Source organism: Netta rufina (genome assembly GCF_964035555.1).
Source record: "Netta rufina genome assembly, chromosome: 1".
Taxonomy (NCBI): domain Eukaryota; kingdom Metazoa; phylum Chordata; class Aves; order Anseriformes; family Anatidae; genus Netta; species Netta rufina.
In genome coordinates, this window is record NC_140123.1 from 66,920,673 (window position 1) to 66,942,256 (window position 21,584).

The 21,584-nt window shown below is 44.4% G+C and overlaps 1 protein-coding gene across 1 annotated transcript in view; it reads right to left on the bottom strand.

Moving 5' to 3' along the window:
- MAP4K4 (mitogen-activated protein kinase kinase kinase kinase 4) overlaps nucleotides 1–21,584 on the bottom strand; it is a 131,896-nt gene that overhangs the window by 32,821 nt on the left and 77,491 nt on the right. The window contains exons 4-12 of the mRNA XM_084286926.1: nucleotides 19,784–19,909; nucleotides 18,882–18,992; nucleotides 16,179–16,269; nucleotides 14,627–14,757; nucleotides 12,341–12,395; nucleotides 10,348–10,426; nucleotides 8,205–8,380; nucleotides 7,444–7,516; nucleotides 6,765–6,975 (exon numbers count right to left, since the gene is read on the bottom strand). Coding sequence (XP_084143052.1) covers nucleotides 6,765–6,975; nucleotides 7,444–7,516; nucleotides 8,205–8,380; nucleotides 10,348–10,426; nucleotides 12,341–12,395; nucleotides 14,627–14,757; nucleotides 16,179–16,269; nucleotides 18,882–18,992; nucleotides 19,784–19,909 — 1,053 coding nt within the window. The remainder of the gene's footprint in view (nucleotides 1–6,764; nucleotides 6,976–7,443; nucleotides 7,517–8,204; nucleotides 8,381–10,347; nucleotides 10,427–12,340; nucleotides 12,396–14,626; nucleotides 14,758–16,178; nucleotides 16,270–18,881; nucleotides 18,993–19,783; nucleotides 19,910–21,584) is intronic.

Sequence of the window (21,584 nt, forward strand, 5' to 3'; positions counted from 1 at the left end):
TCTTGACTTCTACACCTTATCCACATGTCACCAGAAGGAAATTATTGGCCCCACTGAATCAGCTAAAACTCAAACGACAACTGTCTGAGCTGTTGGTAAGCAGCTTCTCTCGTAACGACCAGCTCATAGTCTGCAAAGAATTTGGTGGTGTTGGATCAACAGTCAAGCTCAATTTAATGCACTGCCCAAAACTTTGCCCAACAGGGAATGGAAGGCTGACCAACAGCACCTCAGCCCCTCCCAGAACATCAAAAGCACCTACACGTAAAAGAGACAAAGGAGCTGAGCTAAGCCTTTATGCTTACACAGATAAGCTTCCTGACATAACCCAAATGCAAACTGGTGCTCATATGTCTGCTGAAATCTGAAAAGAACATGGAAAACAGCTCTAAAAAGCATGAACCAACTCATTTATGTCCAGATAGAACCATGTATAATGTTCAGAGAAGACATTTCAAATGCCTGTACAGTCGTGACCAACTCTTCCTGCACTTCTACAGAAGCATCCAGTTAGTCCACCTACCCTGAAATCCCAGGCAGCCTCCCACAACTGCCTAAGTGTCAAAAGAGCCAGCTGTCTCCCATTCAACCATCTCTCTACTTTTGCTTTCATTATACATTTCTACAATATGCTAAAAATCACAGAAGACATTTAAACAAAAAATTAAAAATCATACTCAGATTTAATCCCAAATGAAAGAACACAATGAAAAACTACATTTGTTAGTCCTTTTTACCTTTAGATTAATACAATCACCAATTCTTTTGTTGAAGCGAAGCTGCCGTGGATTTGCAGGTTTAAGACACTCCAAATAGTTTTGCAAGAGCACTCAGATTACGATTTTATTGGGGTTCCTAAATCCATGGTTACTGGTGCGGATTTCAGAGGTGTGCTCACTGAATGAGCAAAGGCCAAATTTTGCTCCCTGTATTACTTTATGGGATGAACTTGCCCTGCTCAGGATGACAACCCGCATACCTATGAAGTAACTGGAAGTTCAACAGCTTTTTCTGTCTTCTGGAATCAACACTGATACAACTCACACAGGTTAGGAATTGGTAATACTTAAATAAAAAGGGCTGCTTTATGACTTTCTTGAACTAGGTGCTCTTTTGGATCACACACACTCTGCTTGAAGATTACTGTTCATATACACCCTCTCTGTAACTGTGACACCTTCCTTCCTTGCCCCTGAAGTCAGCCTGTGTTCGCCATCACCTCCCTGTGCCACAAGACACAAGTTTTCTTCTTCCCCATGTTTCCTGAATCTTCTCAGAGAAAAAAAAAAAATAATAAAAAAAGCTTCCTTGCTCTGACTTCTCTCCTAAGTAAACACGTCTACCAGCCTTTTCTCTCTTGTTTAAGCACGCTCTCTTCAATGAACGTTGATACAAAAATAGCAGAAGTGCTGCAAGGCAGCGAGGAACACAGCGCATTTCATGGGTTTCGCTGCTCCACCTCCCTCCTTTCTATAAGCTCTTTAAAAGGATTAAGCAGGCACTTTTATTTCTGAATATAAACAGCTGTGTCAAACAATTTCTATATTTAAGTCAATATATTCAGGTGCCTCTTGGCTAATCAAGTCTGACAGGCTCTTTGTTTAAGAAAACTAAGATGTGAAGTACAATAATTCTGTCGCCCTGAGGATGCAAGAGACAACACACTGCTGGCTGGTTAATATGCACATTTATCAGCTCAAACACTTCTTAAACATACGAAGCCTGTCTGTCTGACAACATTGTGTTGACACTGTCAAGTGGATGCACTGCAAATCTTGTGATGGCATCAGCCTTGTTACGAGGAAGATGGGAAGAGTTTAGGTCTTTTGGATGAAACAAATTCATCACTTCTTGAACCAAGGGAGAAGTAGTCAGCAATAAATATAAATAACTGAACTTAATAATATAAAAATACGTTACAAATTGGCTAAGAGAGAGCTGATTTCCCATGGCATCGCGAAAAAATATCAGTTGTTAAAAGACGAGATGTTTAAACAAGCCTTGAATAAGACTGCTAGCTCAGCACCTGCAGGAGATATTTATTATCCAGCAAATGATAAAATAAAAAGATTCTCTGCCACCAGTGTGTGGTTAAGTCAAATCTCCAAATCACAAACGTGCTATTGTCCAGGCGCCAAAGTACACAGAGAGATGGGGTTTCTCTGCATGGCTTCCAGCTTCCCGTCAGAAACCCACCAGCCCCTTGCCAAGGGAGTGGAAGGCAAGGCACCTGGCACTGCATCAGCCCCTGCAAGCACCCTCATGACCTGCTTCTTCCCAGCCCCAGCTGCAGGAGAACAGGTCCACTTCCTTTGGACGCTGCCTTGAAACCTGATCATCGAACGACTGGCTGTTAATAAAGTGGAATTTACATTTAACAAGCAAGGGAAAGGAAACCTAGGGTGACAAGCACCTCTCAGGTCCTACTCTACCTTCTGTCAAAAGCAAGGGCAAAGCTTGTTAGCTGCAAGCTGTCGTTGACCCAAGCTGAAAACCACTACAATTTTTTAGGCTGAATTAAAACCAGTTTAAGTTCTGTTTATAGAGACTAGATTTCTGACTTTAATAAGTCTGGCTGCTGTAATTCTTATCACGCAATACAAAAAAGTCCTGGAGTAAAACACAGCTCCTGTACCTAACCAACAGACAGCAAATAGAGATCTGGATTCTCTGAAACGATGGATGCACATACAGATCTTCTTTAGTTGGATAGGGTATTACCAACTTACTTATATGTGTCAGATGAAAAGCTTATTTTCAAAGAGGTAACTGGTACCCAGAAGGTGAGGGCAGGAACTCTTTAAAGCAATTTCAGAGATGCCAAAACAGAATTTTGACAGAAACCCACGCAAGCCTCAAATTTCTGCACTTCACAAAACATTACTATACCAACAAGGAAAAAAAAAATATAGAAAATATAGTGTAAATACTCTGCCTCCTTATCTGGCTTCAGGGTGCATTAAAGATGTTCTCATAATGGTGCCCTGCACCTCCAAACTGGAAGACCATGCAGTGGAGCACGATTTACCAGGAGGGGGCAATGCAAGTTCACACGCAGCTGGTATAGACCAACACATCCAGGACCCAGTTCAGACAGCGAATTGCCTAAGATGAATGTAGACCACCCTAATTTTATATTCATAGAATAGTAGTGCTCTTCCTTATACTCAGTTGAAGGCTGATAAATACATGCATTTATGATTTCTTGCACAAAGAACTAGGTAGGCTGCTATCAGCTTAGGAAGAGGATTATTAAGACTGATAATGAGACTTTTATTTTGCCCACAGTAGAGATAAAGTCAGGAGTAGAACTTCTTACTCAGAACCAGTCCAAACTGCAGGCTATTTAAATGAAGTAGATATGAATAATCTGTAAAAGAAACAAACCCCGACAGAAATCACCTGCGGGTACACGTACATTAGCATCTCAGTTCAAATCAGGAATGCTCGTTTGAAGTGAATCATCCAATCATCTCCTCTTACCAGGTTTTGTTTCGTATTTTAAAGAGGTTTCACAGTGCCAACCACTCCTTTTGGATGAAATTAAAAAGGCAGATGCGCTCCAACCGCAAGCAGGCAGGCAGTCTAGACCTCGGCTAATCCAAAGCAACTCCTCCTGTCTCCAAACACATGCAGTGAAGTCTTTGGGTCCTCAGCACTCTAATTACTGTGCTGTAAATCAAAATCTGTTTCTACTGGACTGTACTTCTTGCCAACGGAGCTATACCCTATCCCCTCAAAAACATCCATCTTAGGTTCTCATAACCAGATAAATCACTTAATCAGGTTGTCCAAAACTGCAGAGGTCCACAAAGAATGGGATTCCACCACAGCTAATTCTGCATTTGTCAAACCAGACTTGGTTTCACTAGGTAAAACTCAAATGCCTCTCCCCATGCATCACACTGAGCAATGGTGCCTCCGTGTTGCTGAACAGAAACACGGGCACCTGTTAGGACAGCCTAGATCAGCTCAGATCTCTGCTTTTAACCATCTAAGTACTCGTGTGTCATAGAGCTGAGAGTTATGCAATGAATCCTTATGCTCATTTTTAAAGGAGGCTGGGGAGGAGCAAGAGCAATCCCCTTTCCAAAACGTTTCGAGTAATTTCCTGCACCTTGACCCTGTATGATTTCCACCTCCTAAGCCATACACAAATTATAAGGTCCCTGCAATGACGACTTCCAAAAGTCACCTATACGCCTTTTAAAAAGTAATCTTTTTCTCTTATACTGCTGAGAATTATATTTGGCAGATGTCCTAAGCACCGTTCCTGTTGCAGTCTTAGTCAAAACTGTCTAGGCTCTGGGCCAGCATTGTAAGAACAAGCCCTCAATTTTAATTTAGGAACTGGGGGGGGGGGGGTGGAGGGGGGACAAGCAACTTGTCCAAGGAGATTATCTAATGCACAAAATTCTTCCCAAAGAACGTCAAATAGGTATACCAAAATACACACTTACTGTATACAGGCAAAAATGAAAAGAAAGCAATGCTTGGTAAAAATATCAACAAACCGGTGAAAAACCAAAGATTCAATGCCTGATGCTAATCTTAACTCACATTACCAAGCTTCTCATTGTTTACGAGCCTCATCAAAACAGTGGGTGAGTTAAGGACAGAGTGACAACATTTCAATATTTTGGCCTTCAATTGTGTCACAACACTGATGTTTATCTAAATACGTGTCTACCACCCTTCCCCCATCTGAAAGTGCTTGTTTTGGCTGTTGCTTTGTTAGGAATCACTGGGGACCACACATTTTTCCAGCAGAAGATCCAACAAATTGAGTTGTTGGGTTTTTTTAAGCTCACTGTGAACCTTCATTTAATTCACTTTAAGGACAATGTTCACCAGCACCACCTGCAAAAGGAAACCTTTACAGCTTGTCATTCATATTTATGTTTCTAAGTGAACCAGGCAGAGGTTATAGACTCAATAAAAGATAATAGCTTTTCTCTTTCAAACTCTACATGGTTTACTGTGTAACCTTATTCAGTAATACATCAACCTACATTACATGCTGCCTTGGGGTTGCTAAAGTTGTTAGTTCTGCCTTGTATTTTAAGAAGCAGCAGGACTGTTTTAAACGACTGTTTTCAGGTACCTGCCTTTTCTTTCAAGTGCTCATTGAATTGTGAGTTCTGCAACATCCCAAAAAACTTTCAACCCTGCGCAGCAAAGAGGGATGTTGCTTAATTTCCATTATTAGCAGCAGTATCTCCTTTATTTGAAAAAGAAACTACTAAAGTTAAATGACCTAGATAATTTAATTGTAATTGCCTTCCTCACCGAAGAAGTACCCTTGCAGAACCCTGGAAATTATAGAGGCATTTAAAAGACCTTGTTGACTAAGCTAAAGTTGATATCTCAACTTTCGCCCACTTTTTTTTGACAATATTAATAAAAAAAAAATATTTTCACATTGGCTCCTTGTTCTCTCTTCCTAGCATCTTTTTATGATCTGCTCCCCCTGCAACATCGCTACGGAGCCAGAGTCTAAAAACAGCTGGATGAGCAATGATGTTTATCTTGGCAATCTCAGAAGGGTGGGGAAGAAACAGAGGAGAAAGGGAGTTTATAAGCCTCCCCCTTGTCCCTCCTCCTGGTTCTATCTGTGGCTGAGCGTTTGCTTACCAGCCCCTTCTTACAACAGCACTAAATGCACTGGCACATTGCAGAGGAGGGATAAGGAGCATAGCGTGACCTGGAAAGCTATTTGGAATTTTCTGTTATTTGTTATGCAAACACGTCACGTGAAATTTGAAGTCAGGATGCAAATCAACATTTGGTCCTGGTTGCCTCCTCGTTAAACATTACAAGGATTTGGAAAACCAAACTGGGTGTAGTTTTTCCACCATTGCTAAGTGAGCGCTAGAAACAGCGACTCAAACAAGAGGTCCTTTAAGGACGGCTGGAATCTGACCCTGCACTTCCTGAGGAGCCAGATGATTGGTTTCACTGCAGCTCTCATACCCAGCCTTGGCTAAGGAACCGTTCTGAAAGTTCTGAAGCTCATAGTGAATATTCTACTATGTAGATATAAACATGCACAAGAGCTTAGGAGGTGAAAAATAGGACAGAACAGTATTTTATATCTCCATTTCCCCTTTGTTTTTCAGACTGTATACTGCACACCTACCATATCACAAGTGTGATTTAGTTATTAATAATTTTGGTACAATTATAATTTCAGCACCGATTCTAAATCATATTTATAATTCTGTGTGGCTTTTAGTCATCATGGTACTATGTGTGAGAGGAGTAAGACATGAAAAAAAAAAGCTTTCTGCCTACCAGGAATGAGTGCCAAACACAGATGTTTGAGAAAGCTTTAAAGTGAAATTCTGAGCATGTCACATCCCCCCCAAAATCATCTTGAGGCACTGCCCAATTAAAAAACAAAATCCATAGGGGAATAATTTATGTCTCTTATTCTCCACAGCTACCTAAAGCCTAGACATGTTGTCTCTTCTTTGGAACAGAGACCAAGCTTTCCCCCAGGTCCCTTCAAACAACTAGGATTTGGCTTCTGTTGCCTCCACAGGAGCTGCTGGATATTCAGTGCTTCGGAAGACTGCTCATATTCAAATAGCCAAACATGGATTTAAGTGTTGTGCTCTACATTTGCCAGCGGATTTGCACGTGTTGTTTTCCTTCCTGAGGTGTGCGGGAGCTACAGGGAACCCTTTCTAAATGGGCGTGGGGATGGGAAACCCAAGTGGAAGAGGGGCTCTTGGCGCCGAGCACCAGCCTCCTGTCTCTACCTCTTCCAGCCGTCTCCTTTGCTCCTTTTGCTGCTCGATGCGCTTCTGCCTCTCTGCCAGCAGCTGCCTCTTGTACTCCTCCTGCTCACGGAGCTGCTGCTCCTGCAGCAGCTGCTGCCTCCGAAGGGCCTCAGACCGTTCCTTGTTTTCCTGCTGCAGCCTCAGGAAATCACGTCGGAGGGTTGATTCTCCAGGCACATTGACAATGGAACTGCAACAAAAGGAAGTTGAAGCCTCCCATACAATGAAGCCTGATGGGCCATTAAATACCTTTTCCAAAGCAGGGGAACATTAATAAAATATATCACGACGTTAAATTTTAATCTCATTTCTCTCAGAATGAAGGCACTGGATGCACATCAAATACACACTCGCAGTGGAGGGCGTGAAATGAGGCCAAGCAAAATAAGGACCAACCCTGACATTTTGGAGCCCCTGACCAGTCACATTTGCCATAAATCTCCTTCCATTCAGAGCTCTCTGGCTCTAAGCCACGTGAAAGGGAGCTTTAAAACCTTTAGCAGTCATAGAAGAGGTATTCAAACCCTCCGGGTGGTTTGTGTGGCTTGTGCACACACTTAACAGAAGACAGAAATTTAGTGTGCTCCTGATTTATGGTCATGGGCTTCAGACTTACTTGGCATGAACTGCCCAGAGCCCTCCGAACAGCAGTTATTACCTTGGCTCTCCTTCTTGTTCAGGCACTTCCTCCTCTTCTTCCTCACTTCCACTATATTCATACTCCGTCTCATCTAACAGGAAAGAAACAATGGTCCAGGTAGTGCTTATCTTTAATTTGAGGACAGTGGGGACTGGCAGCAGCACCTTAGTGAACCAGTTCCTGTCCCCTTCAGTGAGAAGATCCATCTGAGACCCCAGGATTCATCCTGTATATACAAAGCCCATCTTCCCACATGTGTAAAGCAGCGCAGTGCCTTGCGGTGGATTTTCAGCACGTTTCCTGAATGGCACCAAGTTTGATTTCTAAGACAAGACACCTGGAAAACCTTGGCACCACCTGAATAAAGAGTACAGGCTGCCCAAGACATTCGCTTCATAGGTCTTGTGATGTGTTATTTCCTGTGAGTCTGATTTATGGCATCATTCCAGGAATGAACCTACTACAAAGCAAAAAAGGGCAAGGCATCTATGCCAACATCCTCCTGACTACTGTTTAACACTCACATGGAAGAGGCATAGCCTAGATGAGAGTAAATTTAAATTCTCTGAAAGTATGACACTTGCAACTGATGTTTTCTCCGTAGATGGAGAGAATAAAACCTAAAAGTCTGCTGATAGTCAACCCATGAATTAAAAAAGAACCTCTCAAGGGTATGGGTTGTTTGGAGCTTTTCTAAGGGTGGGGATTTTGAACAAAAAGCAGGACAGAAATGCCTATTTTTAATAAGCTGCAAGACTGGATTTTTAGAAGCTGCATACCTTTTTCTCCTCTCTTCTTCCTGGTCCTGTCTATATGGTCCTTAAGCTGGATTCGAACTTGCCTTTCATTTGGTTGGTCACGTATAAACGGATGTTTCAACAGCTGTTCTGTAGAAGGTCTCTGCATGTAATTCTTCACTAGACAGCCTTCTATAAAGCTGAAAAACTTTTTTGACCTGAGAAAAGAGGAAGGAGGGGGAACAAAACTTAAGTTCATAGCTAGAACTCAGCTCAAACAATTTTCTTCTGTTCTCCCCCAAAGCCTAATTCCTGTGAATTCCTTAATTCCTTCCACAGAGCATCATGTCCCAGAGGACGGTACAAGTGCTGTCTGAAAGCGTGCACCCAAAACAGAGCTGAGCGTCCTCCAGCTGAACATCAGGCTAGCTGGACACAGGGTGATGCTGACATACCTGCAGCGCTTTGGCACAGCCCTGCAGTAATGTGCCCTCTTTCACGGCCATAATTGCCCTGAAAGGCAGGATGTATTAGCGAAAGCAGATCATGCAAACCCAGCTCTGCTGCTTCTGGGCCAGCGCTGGCTTGCAGCCAGCTTGCTTGGAGCACAGGCAGGGCAGCTCTGGTGTGTCTCCACCTGCCCATGCTATCGAAGGGCATGTCTACTTCAGACGAGCCAAGAGGAAAGCTGCAAGAGCTGCTGCCAATGTTTCACCAATGCAAGAAGCACCACACTGCTTTTCCGTGCACCTGGGCTCACTGAGATAGGCCTGTGAGAGCTTACAATTATTTTAATTTCCACCTTAAGAGCCAGACAAATAAATCCTCAGAGAACAACAGGCGGGTGTTGAACATCGTTGGCTGTTCAACACCAGCGTGTGGGGTCAAATTCTCACCGGCACAATTTGAAGGGCATAAACCCAACTGAGCTCCTCCTGCACACCACGTAAAGTGACAGGGTATGGCAGTTTGTCAAACTGGAGCACCGTCTTTCTAAATTTGCACTTAATTTGGACTCTTGCAAGAGGACCTCTCCAGACAGAAGTCACCAAACGAGCTGCCTTGCAAAATGCCCATCATGAAAATACCCACGACCGTATTTTTCATCATTTGGCCTTTTTTCTCATAACCCATCACTGACTACACTAAATAAAAACAGTTGAATGATTTTTTGCCTATTTGGTGCTCTCAGACTGCTCCTGTGCCTGGGCAGCAAACACTTCCATTAAATGGTTAAATGCAAAACCAACAACGGTTTCCACCCATCCCTTCACTCTCCTGGTGTCATCCAGGAGGCTCAACTGAAGGTAACCTCGCTGCTTTCTGTTATTCCTCACACCTCGAATGTTATGAATCCAAATAGAAAGGTTCATGAAACGTTCATGCAAATACTGTATATGCATCTCTATCCCTTTAACACATGCAGAAAGCACATACTGGAGAGGGAGAGGGATGCCCTGACAAGGACAAGTTCACAGATAAGTCAACCCAGGCAAAGACCAAGCCCAGCAAGCAAGCCAAGTCTGTATTATGTTGGTTTTGACGAGGCAGTCAAGTCACTTCAGTATTTTGACAGGATCACAGCATCCCGCTATCACATCCAATCTATACAAAACCTCTTTCTAGGGAGTTTTTTTCATTTCATACGTGCCAGTCATAACCAGTAACTGTGAGGAAATCCTCCGATACTAATGGATTCCTCTCAGCTGGCAAGAAGCACACACTCAATTTCAATCGTTTACAATAATTATAGTAAAAGCCTTCATTAGTTTTAATAGCTCCTTTCAACTTAGCAACTAGAACACCATAGCACTGCTCTGCTTCTGTGTTATGATACATCTGAGAAAACATACTGCATATTAAGAGTGCTGCGGGAGTTTATTTTTTAAAATATGGTTCCATTTGTCACCTTAATACAGATGCTGCTCTGCCAAGAAAAGAAGAAGCTTGGTTTTTATTTTTGCAGAATTCGCGATGCAGTTTCTCTGGGACAAACAGAACTAAATAAACAAGGCACGCTTTTTATTTTATGCTTCGATTCCGTAGCACAGGAGATAACAACAAATGGTTTTAGCTAACAAGTCTCCACAATTCTGTGGACGCGGTAACAGAACGGCATGCAGTGAGACAGAAGAAAACATCTCGCCACAAGAGGAGTTACGAACCAGAGGCAATTATTACGTACCATTTCTTGGATTTTAACCGTGGGGGAGGGTTTCTGGGTATCAGAAAGAGCGCCCTCATGGGATGCATGTCACAAAGTGCTGGAGGAAAGAAAACAACAGTGAACAGAAACATGGAGACATTGGCTTAGCTGCTCCCTGTCAATACCATGGCTTCAGCTTCCACAAACATTCCTGCCATCCCCACCACACACACAGCAGACACAAGAGATGGAATTAGACAGAGCAGACACGGAGCAGGGAAGGAGGATGCCCAGGAAAGGACACTAGAAGCAAATCCTCCATTTTTATCATCTTTCTATGCCTAACCCCTTGCACCATCCGTCTCAGGCTCAATAACCTCTGCAGGCAGAGGTAATGTTCTCCATGTAGCAGAAATTCAGGAGAAAGAGAGTGAAGTGCCAGGGATCCAGGATTCAGAGATAAGGGGCCACAACTTTGGTGAAGAAGCTCCTTGGATGCCTGTGGATGCCATCGGACCACCAAGCTTAGAGATGGGCTTTTCAGCTGCCTCTGGGGGAAGAGGCAGACCCCACATACCAGTGGACAAAACAAGGCAAGTGCTGATTAGAATTTACATTGCATCTTTGCTTACTTCTCAAATACCCCTCTTGTGATTTTATGTGATGAGGGGCCAAGCTCTGCTTCAGTTTGGAAGTGAAAAAAATATTCTTGTCCAATTCCAGGCTTACAAAACCCACTGAAAGAGCTTTTAACTGACAGCCACCCAGGCAACCTAGTGCTCTGAACAAGAAGGTAAAGCAAAAAGGAGGTCAAGTGGTAGCTCAAATGCTGTTAACACAAGGCTGGCTGAGGTGTCCTGGGAGCAGCTCTCCTACGGGCATTCATGCAAATGTGCAATTAGGAAGGAAAAAACAACAAAAAAAATCAGACCTCCTACAACATGAACCAAAACAAGAGTGTGTTGCTTCATTTTATAAATTTTGCATTAATAACAACAACAATCTGGCAGAGGTTATAATGAAATGACCATTTTTTTTAGTTAGTAAAATGTCAGTGTGTCATTTCACCTTCATCATCTCAAAGACAGAGGTTTCAAGCTGGGATTCTGTGATTACACGTGGTGTGGTGGTGGTGGTGTTTGTTTACATGTAAAAAATATATATATTTATATTGTAGTTCACTCTTCAGTACCTTAGGCTGCCAGTTTTAAATCCCAATCTCCATCTGGGAGTGGGAGTAAAAATATTTGCCAGTATACTGAGGACTTCCATAAAAATTACCATTAAAAACAAAAACATCAGGCCTTATTTCTTTTTAAATCCCTCTGTGCTCCTTGCAGATATTTGCTGATTGCCTTGATGTTCAGAAGGAATAAAGATATGAAGGGAAAATAAGCCACCAGAAGTTGTGCATGCTTCTCTCTCAAAAATACCCACGTCAACTCCTGAGTGCTCTCAGGCAGTGAGCATTAAGTTCAGCGCTCTGTGCTGACGGTGGATTTACACTTTAAGTCATGTCACTTTTAAGGAAGATCAACACCACCCACCGATGAGTTGAAACAAAAGGAGAAGCAATGTTAGCATTACCCACCCTGCTGGAAAGGCGACACAGCAAAGATTGCTACAGGCGCTTTTTTCATTAAGGTCGGATTTCTCCAGGCCCCGCTGCACCTCTCCCCAGCTGAGGTTTCAACATCCCAGGCCAGCCCCTGCACAAACTGGGCCACGCTTCCAAAAGACAATATACTACCCATAGGAAGGAAGTCTGACGCTTGATTACCTTCCAAATATTCCTGCTATAGAAATTAAATTACTGCAGTCTGTACTGTAGTGCTTATCCTATCCTATCTTTATCAGAAGTGTTGCTATTTGGGGAATTTTGTATTTATAGGGCAGGCAAAACCAAAGAGAACAGAAATAACATGAGGACACTTTCAGAAACCTCAAAACTAGGCTTAGATTACGAGCAGCATCTCCTAAGTATACGTTTCAGCCTTAATCAGCCCGCTGGAAAAGCACACGTATCACTTACGGGGAGCTCCTTCTGCCATCTCGATGGCTGTAATGCCGCAGGACCAGAGGTCGCTCTGCACAGAAAGAGACAAGGACCATATGTTAGGAGGTAGATTTACCCGTTCAGACGGTAAGAACACCATTTGCAGAGGCATTGTAGGTGAAACTGTAATGAAATACCAAGGCTGTTTAAATAATGTAAGTTGCTTTTTTCTTGAAGGGTTTCCTAAAATGCTGTTTCTCACATCATACATATGTATACACCCAAATGCACGTGCATCATACACAATATGCAAATGACTCTAATAACACATGAATATATTCACATTAGGACAATAAGAAATACATTTGCCCCTAATCTGAGTCTATGGAACAACAGATTTGGCAGTATTCCCTTGCTTACAAGGGGCTGAACGTTTTCTTGTAACAGACTCGCAGAAAACACTCAGTGTATTCCCCCCCACAGAAGACAAAGAAAATGAAAGACGAAAAGCTGTGGGGCAAAACCCCAAACCTGTCAGGTCTTTTTCAGTGTCTAAATACGGATTAGTGGAATACACTCATTTCTGAACCTTTTCTAGGCAATAATAATAGGCTAAATAATAATATAATCACATAATAGCTGTATATAGTGGAAGAGCCATCACTGTGAAAATTGTAAGAAGCCTCTCTTCGGCTTCATTCCCGAATGAGAGCCAGGATCCTCAAGTGCAGGCAGCAGTTGGGAGAGCCCTGACAAGGGGCAAAACCAAGAGACTCCTGCAACTTAGTGGGCAAAACAGCGCAGGAGGCTGCAGAAAGGAGCACAGCCACTGTACAGATCTGTTCTTGAGAAAAGCAGGGTTCATTTTTGGTAAGAATATCGATTTTTTTAAAAAAAGTGAAAATTAAAGAGCAGATAAGCTCTTCTGTACGACAGACAGGAGAATTTCTAGTAGTCTGGCAACTGCATTTTCAAACCCAGCAAGGCAATCGTTTCTTTTGGTCCAACCTATCCATTCACGCTGAACTGCACAGCCTCCTGGTCTTACAGGAGCTTCAACCATGAATTTTCTAAGAACAAAACTAACTAAATAAAAATAAGATAGAAAGACAACTGCTTCAGCTCCCTACGGGCTCCACCAGGAGCAATATACACGTGTTTTCAGAGAGAAGGAATCCTTTCTCACACCACGATTGCATTAACAAATACAACAGAAAGGTCTTCTCCTTTACTAAATCATATTAGTCACCTTCCTAATAAATCTACCTGCATTATCTTCATTACAATGAGCTGTTGGATGTAAAACGTGATTAAATCAACAGAAATAGGATCAATCTGATCAATTAGTTGAAAGGCCCAAAACCACCAATTCAAATCTCCCGTGTTTTTTGTTTTTTGTTTTTTTTTTTCAAGAAATCTGGACATACACGGCCGTACTGACAGCTAACATCACTACCAATCCTAGCAAATTGATATTCAGACCCAATAGTCATGGTAAGACCCTAATCACTGGTTTTCTGATAGCTATATTGCCTTTCTTGGTTAAAAGCTGGAATAGTTGCATTAGTCTAAGTGAAGATTTTTAAAAAATATATATTTTCTCATTTGTTTTCTTCCCTTGTGCTTTTATAAAAGCAAGCTGAGAAGTATTCTGAAGGTTACAGGATGCTCTGACCAGAGAAATTTAACTTCAAACACGAATACATCATATTCTTAAGGGTAGTGCAAATGCCATCAGGCCAACGGTGGTTTTGCAGTAATTAAATCTTTTGTTTGTGGCGAACTACGTGAGAAATAATCTTTGTTGAGAAATGTCAAGATGGATACATTTTTATCTCCATGTACACGTATCCTGAAATCAGGAACAGGCACAGTTTAAAGACCTCCTTCTGCACTTCGCTAGCTCTCCAGACGGTGCTTCTATTTAAGGCAACACCTAAACTGCATTGTTCTGGATTATTACAATAACTGGGACATATTCAAGCACGATTTAAAGTACAAACGTTATACAAATTGAGAACATGAGCATCTCCAGTCAAACTCTTTTTTGCCTTTCTCTGAGTACCTACAGCACGCTGAAGTCCTACTCCCTCTGCCTCGAAGCTAGGACAACACAAGTCACAGCAATTTTTAAAGGTCATAAAATTGGCAGTGATCCATACCTCGTCCTCCCCTAGCAAAATGTACCTTCACAAAATAAAATTACTCTTACAAAGCATAAGAAATCTCACAGACTACCATCATTCATAGGTGTTCATGCTGCAAAGGTAAGGTTTTTGTGCGTTGATTTGTGTATTTTTTCTGTGAACAGGGCTCTCTTACTCTGTAATCGTATGTAGCATCTGGATTTTCATCACAGGCAATAACTTCTGGAGCCATCCAGTACGGAGTTCCAATGAAAGTGTTTCTCCTGCCAACTGTCCTGTCCAGCTGAGCACTCACACCAAAATCCACTGTGGGTGGGAAAAGATTAGAATAAAATCAGAGGGGAAAATAAAGCCGTGATTACTTCTGTAAGATGGGCTGGAAATAAAACCAGGTGGAAGATCCACATGGGAGGACCATGCTGAAGAGAAATATGATGATGAACACAGAGGCAGCCAAGTCACCGTGCTTCACTCGCCATGTGCTCAGGCCACAGGCGTCCGGAGACACAGCAGTGGTATGAGCACCTCTCCTGCACCTCTGACCTGTCTGTGCAGCATCACCTCCTCCCCAGACGGGACTGTGTGGCTACAAAATACTGTCTTGGAGGCTGAGGAAGGACCATTCCCTTCCTAGCCAAGCACCTTTGTCTACACAGGCAGGCTCTGCTTTCACGCCATGGGAAAACCACATGTGAACGAGTCTCCTTTTTTTTGGCTGTCCACCTTTTTTTGCTGTAAAATTGGACAGCAAAAATAATTTGTTGCTCGGTGAGCTGCTCCCTGCTCTGATGCACAGAGCAGATGTGTCAGCGGGAACAAAAGATGAAGATTATTCAAGAGGTGCTAACTTTGAGCACATAAGCACATGGGCTAAAACAGAGATGCCCGTTTCGTTACATGAGATTTTTGCTCCCTTCGCTTTCTCCCGCTCCCAGTTCCACTGCTGTGATCACATTCACAAGCGTGAGAGATGCTTTTCCGTACCAGTAACTGTGTCTGCTCTAGGAGGGAGGGCTGTGGCAGCTCCACAGAATCCATCATTTAGGAGACACAGACAAACTGGTGGAGACAAGCTCTGTGGGAGCACCGGTTCGGGAGCTACTGTGCTCCACTTTGGACCAGAAGGATGAAAGCTCTCCAGAGAGCTTCCTCCTCCAGCAGCCAGGACATCTTCCTATGCCTCGTGCTGCAGGAAGGTGTAATGCAAAACAGAAGGGATGTGGGCTGGGTGGGAGGCCTTCAGCATGGCTCTATATTTAACCAAAAAAAAAAAAAAAAAAAAAAAGGTGGCGAATGCAGTGTGATGCAAATACAGAAGGTTAAAGCGTTCAGAAACTGGAAGAGGCAGATTAGAGAGAAAGAAAAAGGAGGATGTCCACTTGCGGAGGAAAGAAGAGGCATGGGATGAGCACGGCTTCCAGCAGGCATGCCAGAGCTGGAACTGCATTTGGGACTGCATGCCACTGCTCCCTCGAGGGCGGCACCAAGGCCACGTTTTTGTGCCCAGAGCCTGAACAGCAGGTGCCGTTGTCGCTCAAGCCAAATGCAGGAGTGACTCTCATCACCTCCCGAGTCCAATATACACGGAGCCTCGATCCACACGAGAGCAGTGGCAGTGTACATGCTGAAGAAGGTGTTGCAGGACCCTTAAAGAACTAAATTAATTTGGGAACATCAGAAAAAACAAGGCTAGATGAATCGGGAAGCGGACGTGCTTGCCTACTTACCAAGTTTCACTTCTGCGTTCTCTGTTAACAACACGTTCTGCCCTTTGATATCCCTGTGAATCACGTGGTGGGCATGAAGATGTGCCAACCCCTGCAGGAGGGAAAAGAGAGGAAGGAGACGACGTTCAGAGTTAGGCCCTTTGCTCAGCATCAGGTGATCCGTGTCCGAAAGTCTCAGTCCAGTGACACTGTAAGTGACACTGGGGTCAGTGCACCTCGGTGGCACCTGACAGGCAGAGAATCCCCCTTAAAGGGATTGGAATTTAGGCTGGTAATGGGGTGGGAGGAAGAAAGGAGGAAGCACCAACACGCAGATACGTCCCCTGAGAAGGAGGCGGGATGGTCGTGGGCTAGCATTGATGTTTGAGGGTGAGGGAACACCGACAGCAAACAAAAGCTGTGGAGCAAAGCTGGAGTCCTCTTATCTACCTTCCATAATTACGAAGCCAGATAATTGTTCCTCGGGAAAAAAAAAAAAAAAAAAGAAAAAAAAAACAAAGTGAGCATTATACTTTCCAAAGGAAACAAAACCTCCTGGCATACGGTGCTTTTTGTTGAGACAGCACCTGGATGCATGCCCCAAAGTGTCAGCCATGTGGAGGGAGGGCCGGGCGAGACATATGCTGCGTTTGACTCCCTAATGCCATGGGTAGAACAATAGGCAGCCCTCGGAGCAACTGCCTGTTTTGGTTTCTCCTCGGCACTCTGCTCGGAAAACTCTAGTCTCTGGTGGGATCGTCTTGCCTGTTCGTGCTGCCCTCGTAGGCTTTTAATGTTTTATGAAAAATAAAGCCATAGAACCTTTACAGCTGCAAAAGGTTAAGGGAGCAGCGCTCGCTGTAAAGAAATATTTTCTAACACATGTTCTTCATTAACCGGCCGTTTACCAGTTTGCCTACAGAACCATTGGGGCTCTTTGCTTTTTTGGAAACAGCTAATGAGCACGGCAAAAAAATACAACCCGCAGCTCCTCCCTGCACATGTCACAAACTGGCGAAACGAAGGGGCAACGTCCTTGGTGCCGCCTCGATGCTGGCTGTTAACACGAAGTGTGCTCCTATTTTTCACGAGAAGGAAGGCTTTTCCACGGCTTCGCACAGGATGCTTTCTAAAGCCTTACGCTGCGCTGCCCCAGCCAGGATAGATAATCTCATGAATCACACGTGCTCCCCAGGGTCCGATCCGGTCTTACTGGAAAAACACATTCAGGTCCTCGAGAGGTTAGGACGAGACTGAGGGGCAACGTCTCGAATCTCCTGCAGACCCTACATGAGTCCTCTGAGACTGCTCCGACCACACAGGAGACTCTCACTTCAGTCTCCACCTGCGCAAACCTTGGCACCTCAGCTCACTTAGCTCTTTGTTACACAACCTCTCTCTTCCATCACTGACGAATTCAGTGTCAAATCAGGTTTTGCAATGTGAACCGAGCATTCCTTTTTTCTAGATATTCCAGTTCCTGCTAGCAAGCATTAAGGCTCCTTTTACAAGTGTCTCACAAGAAAACAGCTTTCAGGTAACTCTTTTCTGAAGGAAAACCTTTTTTCATCTTCTCAGCAAGCGAGACTCTACCACCTTACCCAAGGAGAGCTCAGGATAAATGCAAGATAACATGCCATACCTCCAGGGCTGCACAGTTGTTCTCAAGTCAAGCGTAAGCTCAGCACTCAGCACTACAGCAGTTAGCTTTCCTCGCATTAAAGTATGCTGCTACCCATTTGACTGGAAGCACAACCAGCAGTAGGTATTCATGACAGTAACTCTTCTTCCTCCTAGTAAACAACGACTTCAAATGTGCCAGCCAAAACTTCAACAGCCAAACTCTCTCCTAGCAGACGGAGTCTGAGCAAGAGACCACAATCGCATGTCTCCATCGTCTTAAAAATCACCAAGGCAGAGCCAACGTGCAGCACAGGCAACAGCAGCACTGATTTATGCGAGAGCCACTGGTGGTTCCCTTTAGCATGAAGCCCTCAGAACTTCATTTGTGATGAGGCAACTGAGCAGACGCACTGTGTGATGGTACGGGTAGGAGGCAATTTGTTTTACCAAGAGGCACGAGGAAAATCGCACCAGATTTACTTAGCGCAGCAAACATGCCAACTCAAAAAGCGCTCTGACGGTGCCAACTGGAAATTAAATGTGAGGCGTGATTAGTTAAAGCTTCAGTTTCAGAAAAACTGGTACATGGCATTCCTCTCTCCCTGAGAAACTTTTGCAGAGCCGTATGCTGGCGCTCTGCGGCACACAGCCGCACGCGGGACGGATCTGCCCGCCAAGCACATTTGGGATAGCCCATTCTGTACCCTCTCGTGTTAGGACACTGCTGCGACCTGGATCTTTTCCAAACTAAAAGCATCTTACAGGCACACGGGCACTGTTTCGCTGCTTCTCCAATAGGCAAGGGCTCTGGTTCTTATTGCTGGCTTCTCGTGACCAAAAATTGCTGCTCTCTGCAAGGCTGCTGTTACAGCGCAGCACGACGCACACAGCCCGCGAGGATCTGCACCTCCTGTCCTCTCTGCCGGCGGAGGAGATGAAGTTCAATGACGCGGAGCAGACATCCATCCACTCCTACATGCTCTTCAGACAATGATTTGGCTAACAGGATTGATCAGAAACAGCTTCTTGCAGAACCACGAGCTAGGTTATATCTGCAAGATTGCCTCTGCGCTTTCAAGTGCAGCGGGCTGGTTTCCTTACCCTGAGAATCTCCCTGGAGATGTACGCTATCCAGTCTTCCTTCAGAGTATTCCCTTTCGTGTTCTTCACGAGGTCTGTGATAGAGCCTGCTCCACAAAACTCCATAACAAGCTGCAAAACAAACACCAGCATGCAACCACCATTACACACAGCTCCCGGCCGCCTAGGGAGGCAAAATAATCAGGCTGCAGCACTGATCTGGGAAACCCTCCCGAAGCACAAAGTATCATTTATTTTACCTCTCTGCCTGGGAAGTGGATCCAAGACAAATGTCTCCAATGCGTGTCAGACGTATATGGAATATGTCTCACATTAGTTACCACATTTTCAAGGACGGATTTAATCACTGTAATTTAATACTGGGAATCTGGATTTGCTCAGCTATGCAAAATGCATTAGCAGTAACAGGAGTAAGAGCACATCCAATGCTGAAGGAATCAAGCTGACCACACCATTGCAACACGTCGTATTCCATAATTCCCACTTATTTATTGGACACAAGGACACGCACTGGAGTCTGTACTCTGCCATTTCAAACCCAAACTTCAGTCCTCTGCGGGGTATAGGCAAGATGGGATAAGAAACATAATGGGTAAAATTTTCAAGTGCAGCTTTATTTTTACAGCCACGCACTCTTACTGCTCAGCTCCTCTGCGTTGTTCCCATGAAACATGTTACCATCCATCTGGGAAATGGGGAAAAAAGTTACTTAAAGAGCAAATCCATTCCTAATAGCAAATCTTGGTTCAGCCATCACGTTAGCCTATGTGATTCAGCTCTCTATCTGTTCCAGCAAGCACCAAATTCTATTAGTTTGTCTTTGCCTAATGCTGTTTCTGTCATCCTCAAATGATATCCAAAAGGGAAAGGCTAATGAACGTGCTTGAGAAATATTTGCTTACCCACAGCTGGTCATCATGTCCTGGAGGACTTTTCTTAATGAAAGCACCATAATAAGTTGCAATATTTCTGTGATGAGAATACTTCTTTAGCATATTAATCTCCAGTTTGATTTCTTCTTCTTCATCCTTTGGAAAAAAACAAAAAAAAAATGTGTTTAATACAACATGTACGTGACTTACTTCCTCTTTAACACGAGTAGTTTTAAGAAGTTTAATTTATAAAAGCATCATGCTCAGTAAGCACATCTCTAGTTCATGCCAACAAAATCCTGTTTCTGGAGATGGGCTGAAACAGACCTGTACTTCTGCAAGCCTGATAGAGGAGTATTATTGCCATCTTCCTCATTTTTTTTTCCTTTAACTTTGAAGATTTCAACCCATCCTATTTCAATGCCACTGGTGGGGAAGGGCAGGATCCCACAGCAGGAAAGCAGAGGTGGAGAGCAGGAGCCCCCCTCCCCGCACCGACAAGGCGTTTGCCTCGTGCACGGGTTTCCTCCTCCTCCTCCTCCCTCCGGCTCGGCGGAGGAAGAGCAAGTGCATCAGGAAAAGAGGGCCGGGAGCCCGACTGGTAAACAGGATGCCGCAACACAAAGGCAGAGGAAGGATTTCCCCCCCGCTCCTCCTCCTCTGCGAAGTGCCAAGCAGCAGAGAGCAGCTCAGGTGAAGGGAGGTCGTCTCTCTTAGCTCACCTAAGGGCAGCGGGAGCCCTCCTTTAGCACAACTCAGTTAAAAAAAAGAGCTCATTTGCCCATTTACGCAGCCTTGCAGCCCCAGGGGACAAACGTGTTCAGGAAGAAGCTGCGCCCCCTGCTCCCCAGGGAGTGTTTTGATTACCCCGTAATGTCAAAGCTGATTGCACGGGAACATTTTCGGCCACGAACTTCCTCGCAATCTGCAGCAGGGCAGCCATCAGCTGCCCCACGACGAGGTGTGCACCACTGCGAGCACAGCTCCGTGAGCCAAAAGCTACCTCGGGGCTTCCTCGGCTGCTTCTTGCTGTCGGTGCTGCTGTGTGGTGTTTGTTTTTAGTCCATATGCAAACAAAAAGGAAGAAAGATGAAGGAGTAGAAGTGCACGTGCCCGCACGAGAAACTACCAGGCTGAGCTTTGGATTTCGGCAAAAAACTGCAAAGGGAGCTCTGCTGAACTGAATAGTTTGGGACTTGCTCCCTGGCAGATTGCTATCTGTAATTGGATTAATCTGCTGTTTGGTACCGACTCTTCAGACGAAAATTATTTCCTACCCTCGGCACATGAACACAATAGCCCTGACCATACAATGGGCAGGATGTCCTAAAGGTTGCTCCTGCTTATCTGTTACGGCAACAGCCAGAATGACAATGCTCAGACAGGATCTTTTGGGGAAGGGGGAAAAAAAAAAAAAAAAAAGAGCAAAAAAATAAAATAAAAAGAGCAAAATTGTCGTGTTGCAGATTCAGGAGTGGTTTTGCCCTGCCCTGCCGGGGTTGGCTTCTCTCCTCGGGGCACAAAAGGAGGGTGAGGTCACCAGCGAGGATGCAGCCCCCAGCCCTGCAGATGTCTTGCATTAGGGCGAGATGCCTCCCACCCCAAAATCGCACCGGATAAGAGCGCTTCCGCACGGCCCTCCTGGCGGACACATGCGCCCGCAGCCTGGCGGCACCCTCAGCCCCCAAAGTGCTTTGGGATTTTATTTAGGGATGCGGGGAAGGAAGCTCCCTCACCTCCTCCCTCCAAGGCAGGCTGACATAGCCCCCTGGAGGCACCGGGATCACAAAGGGAAGAATTAAAACTGACTGGGGAGAGGGACGGGCGCTCT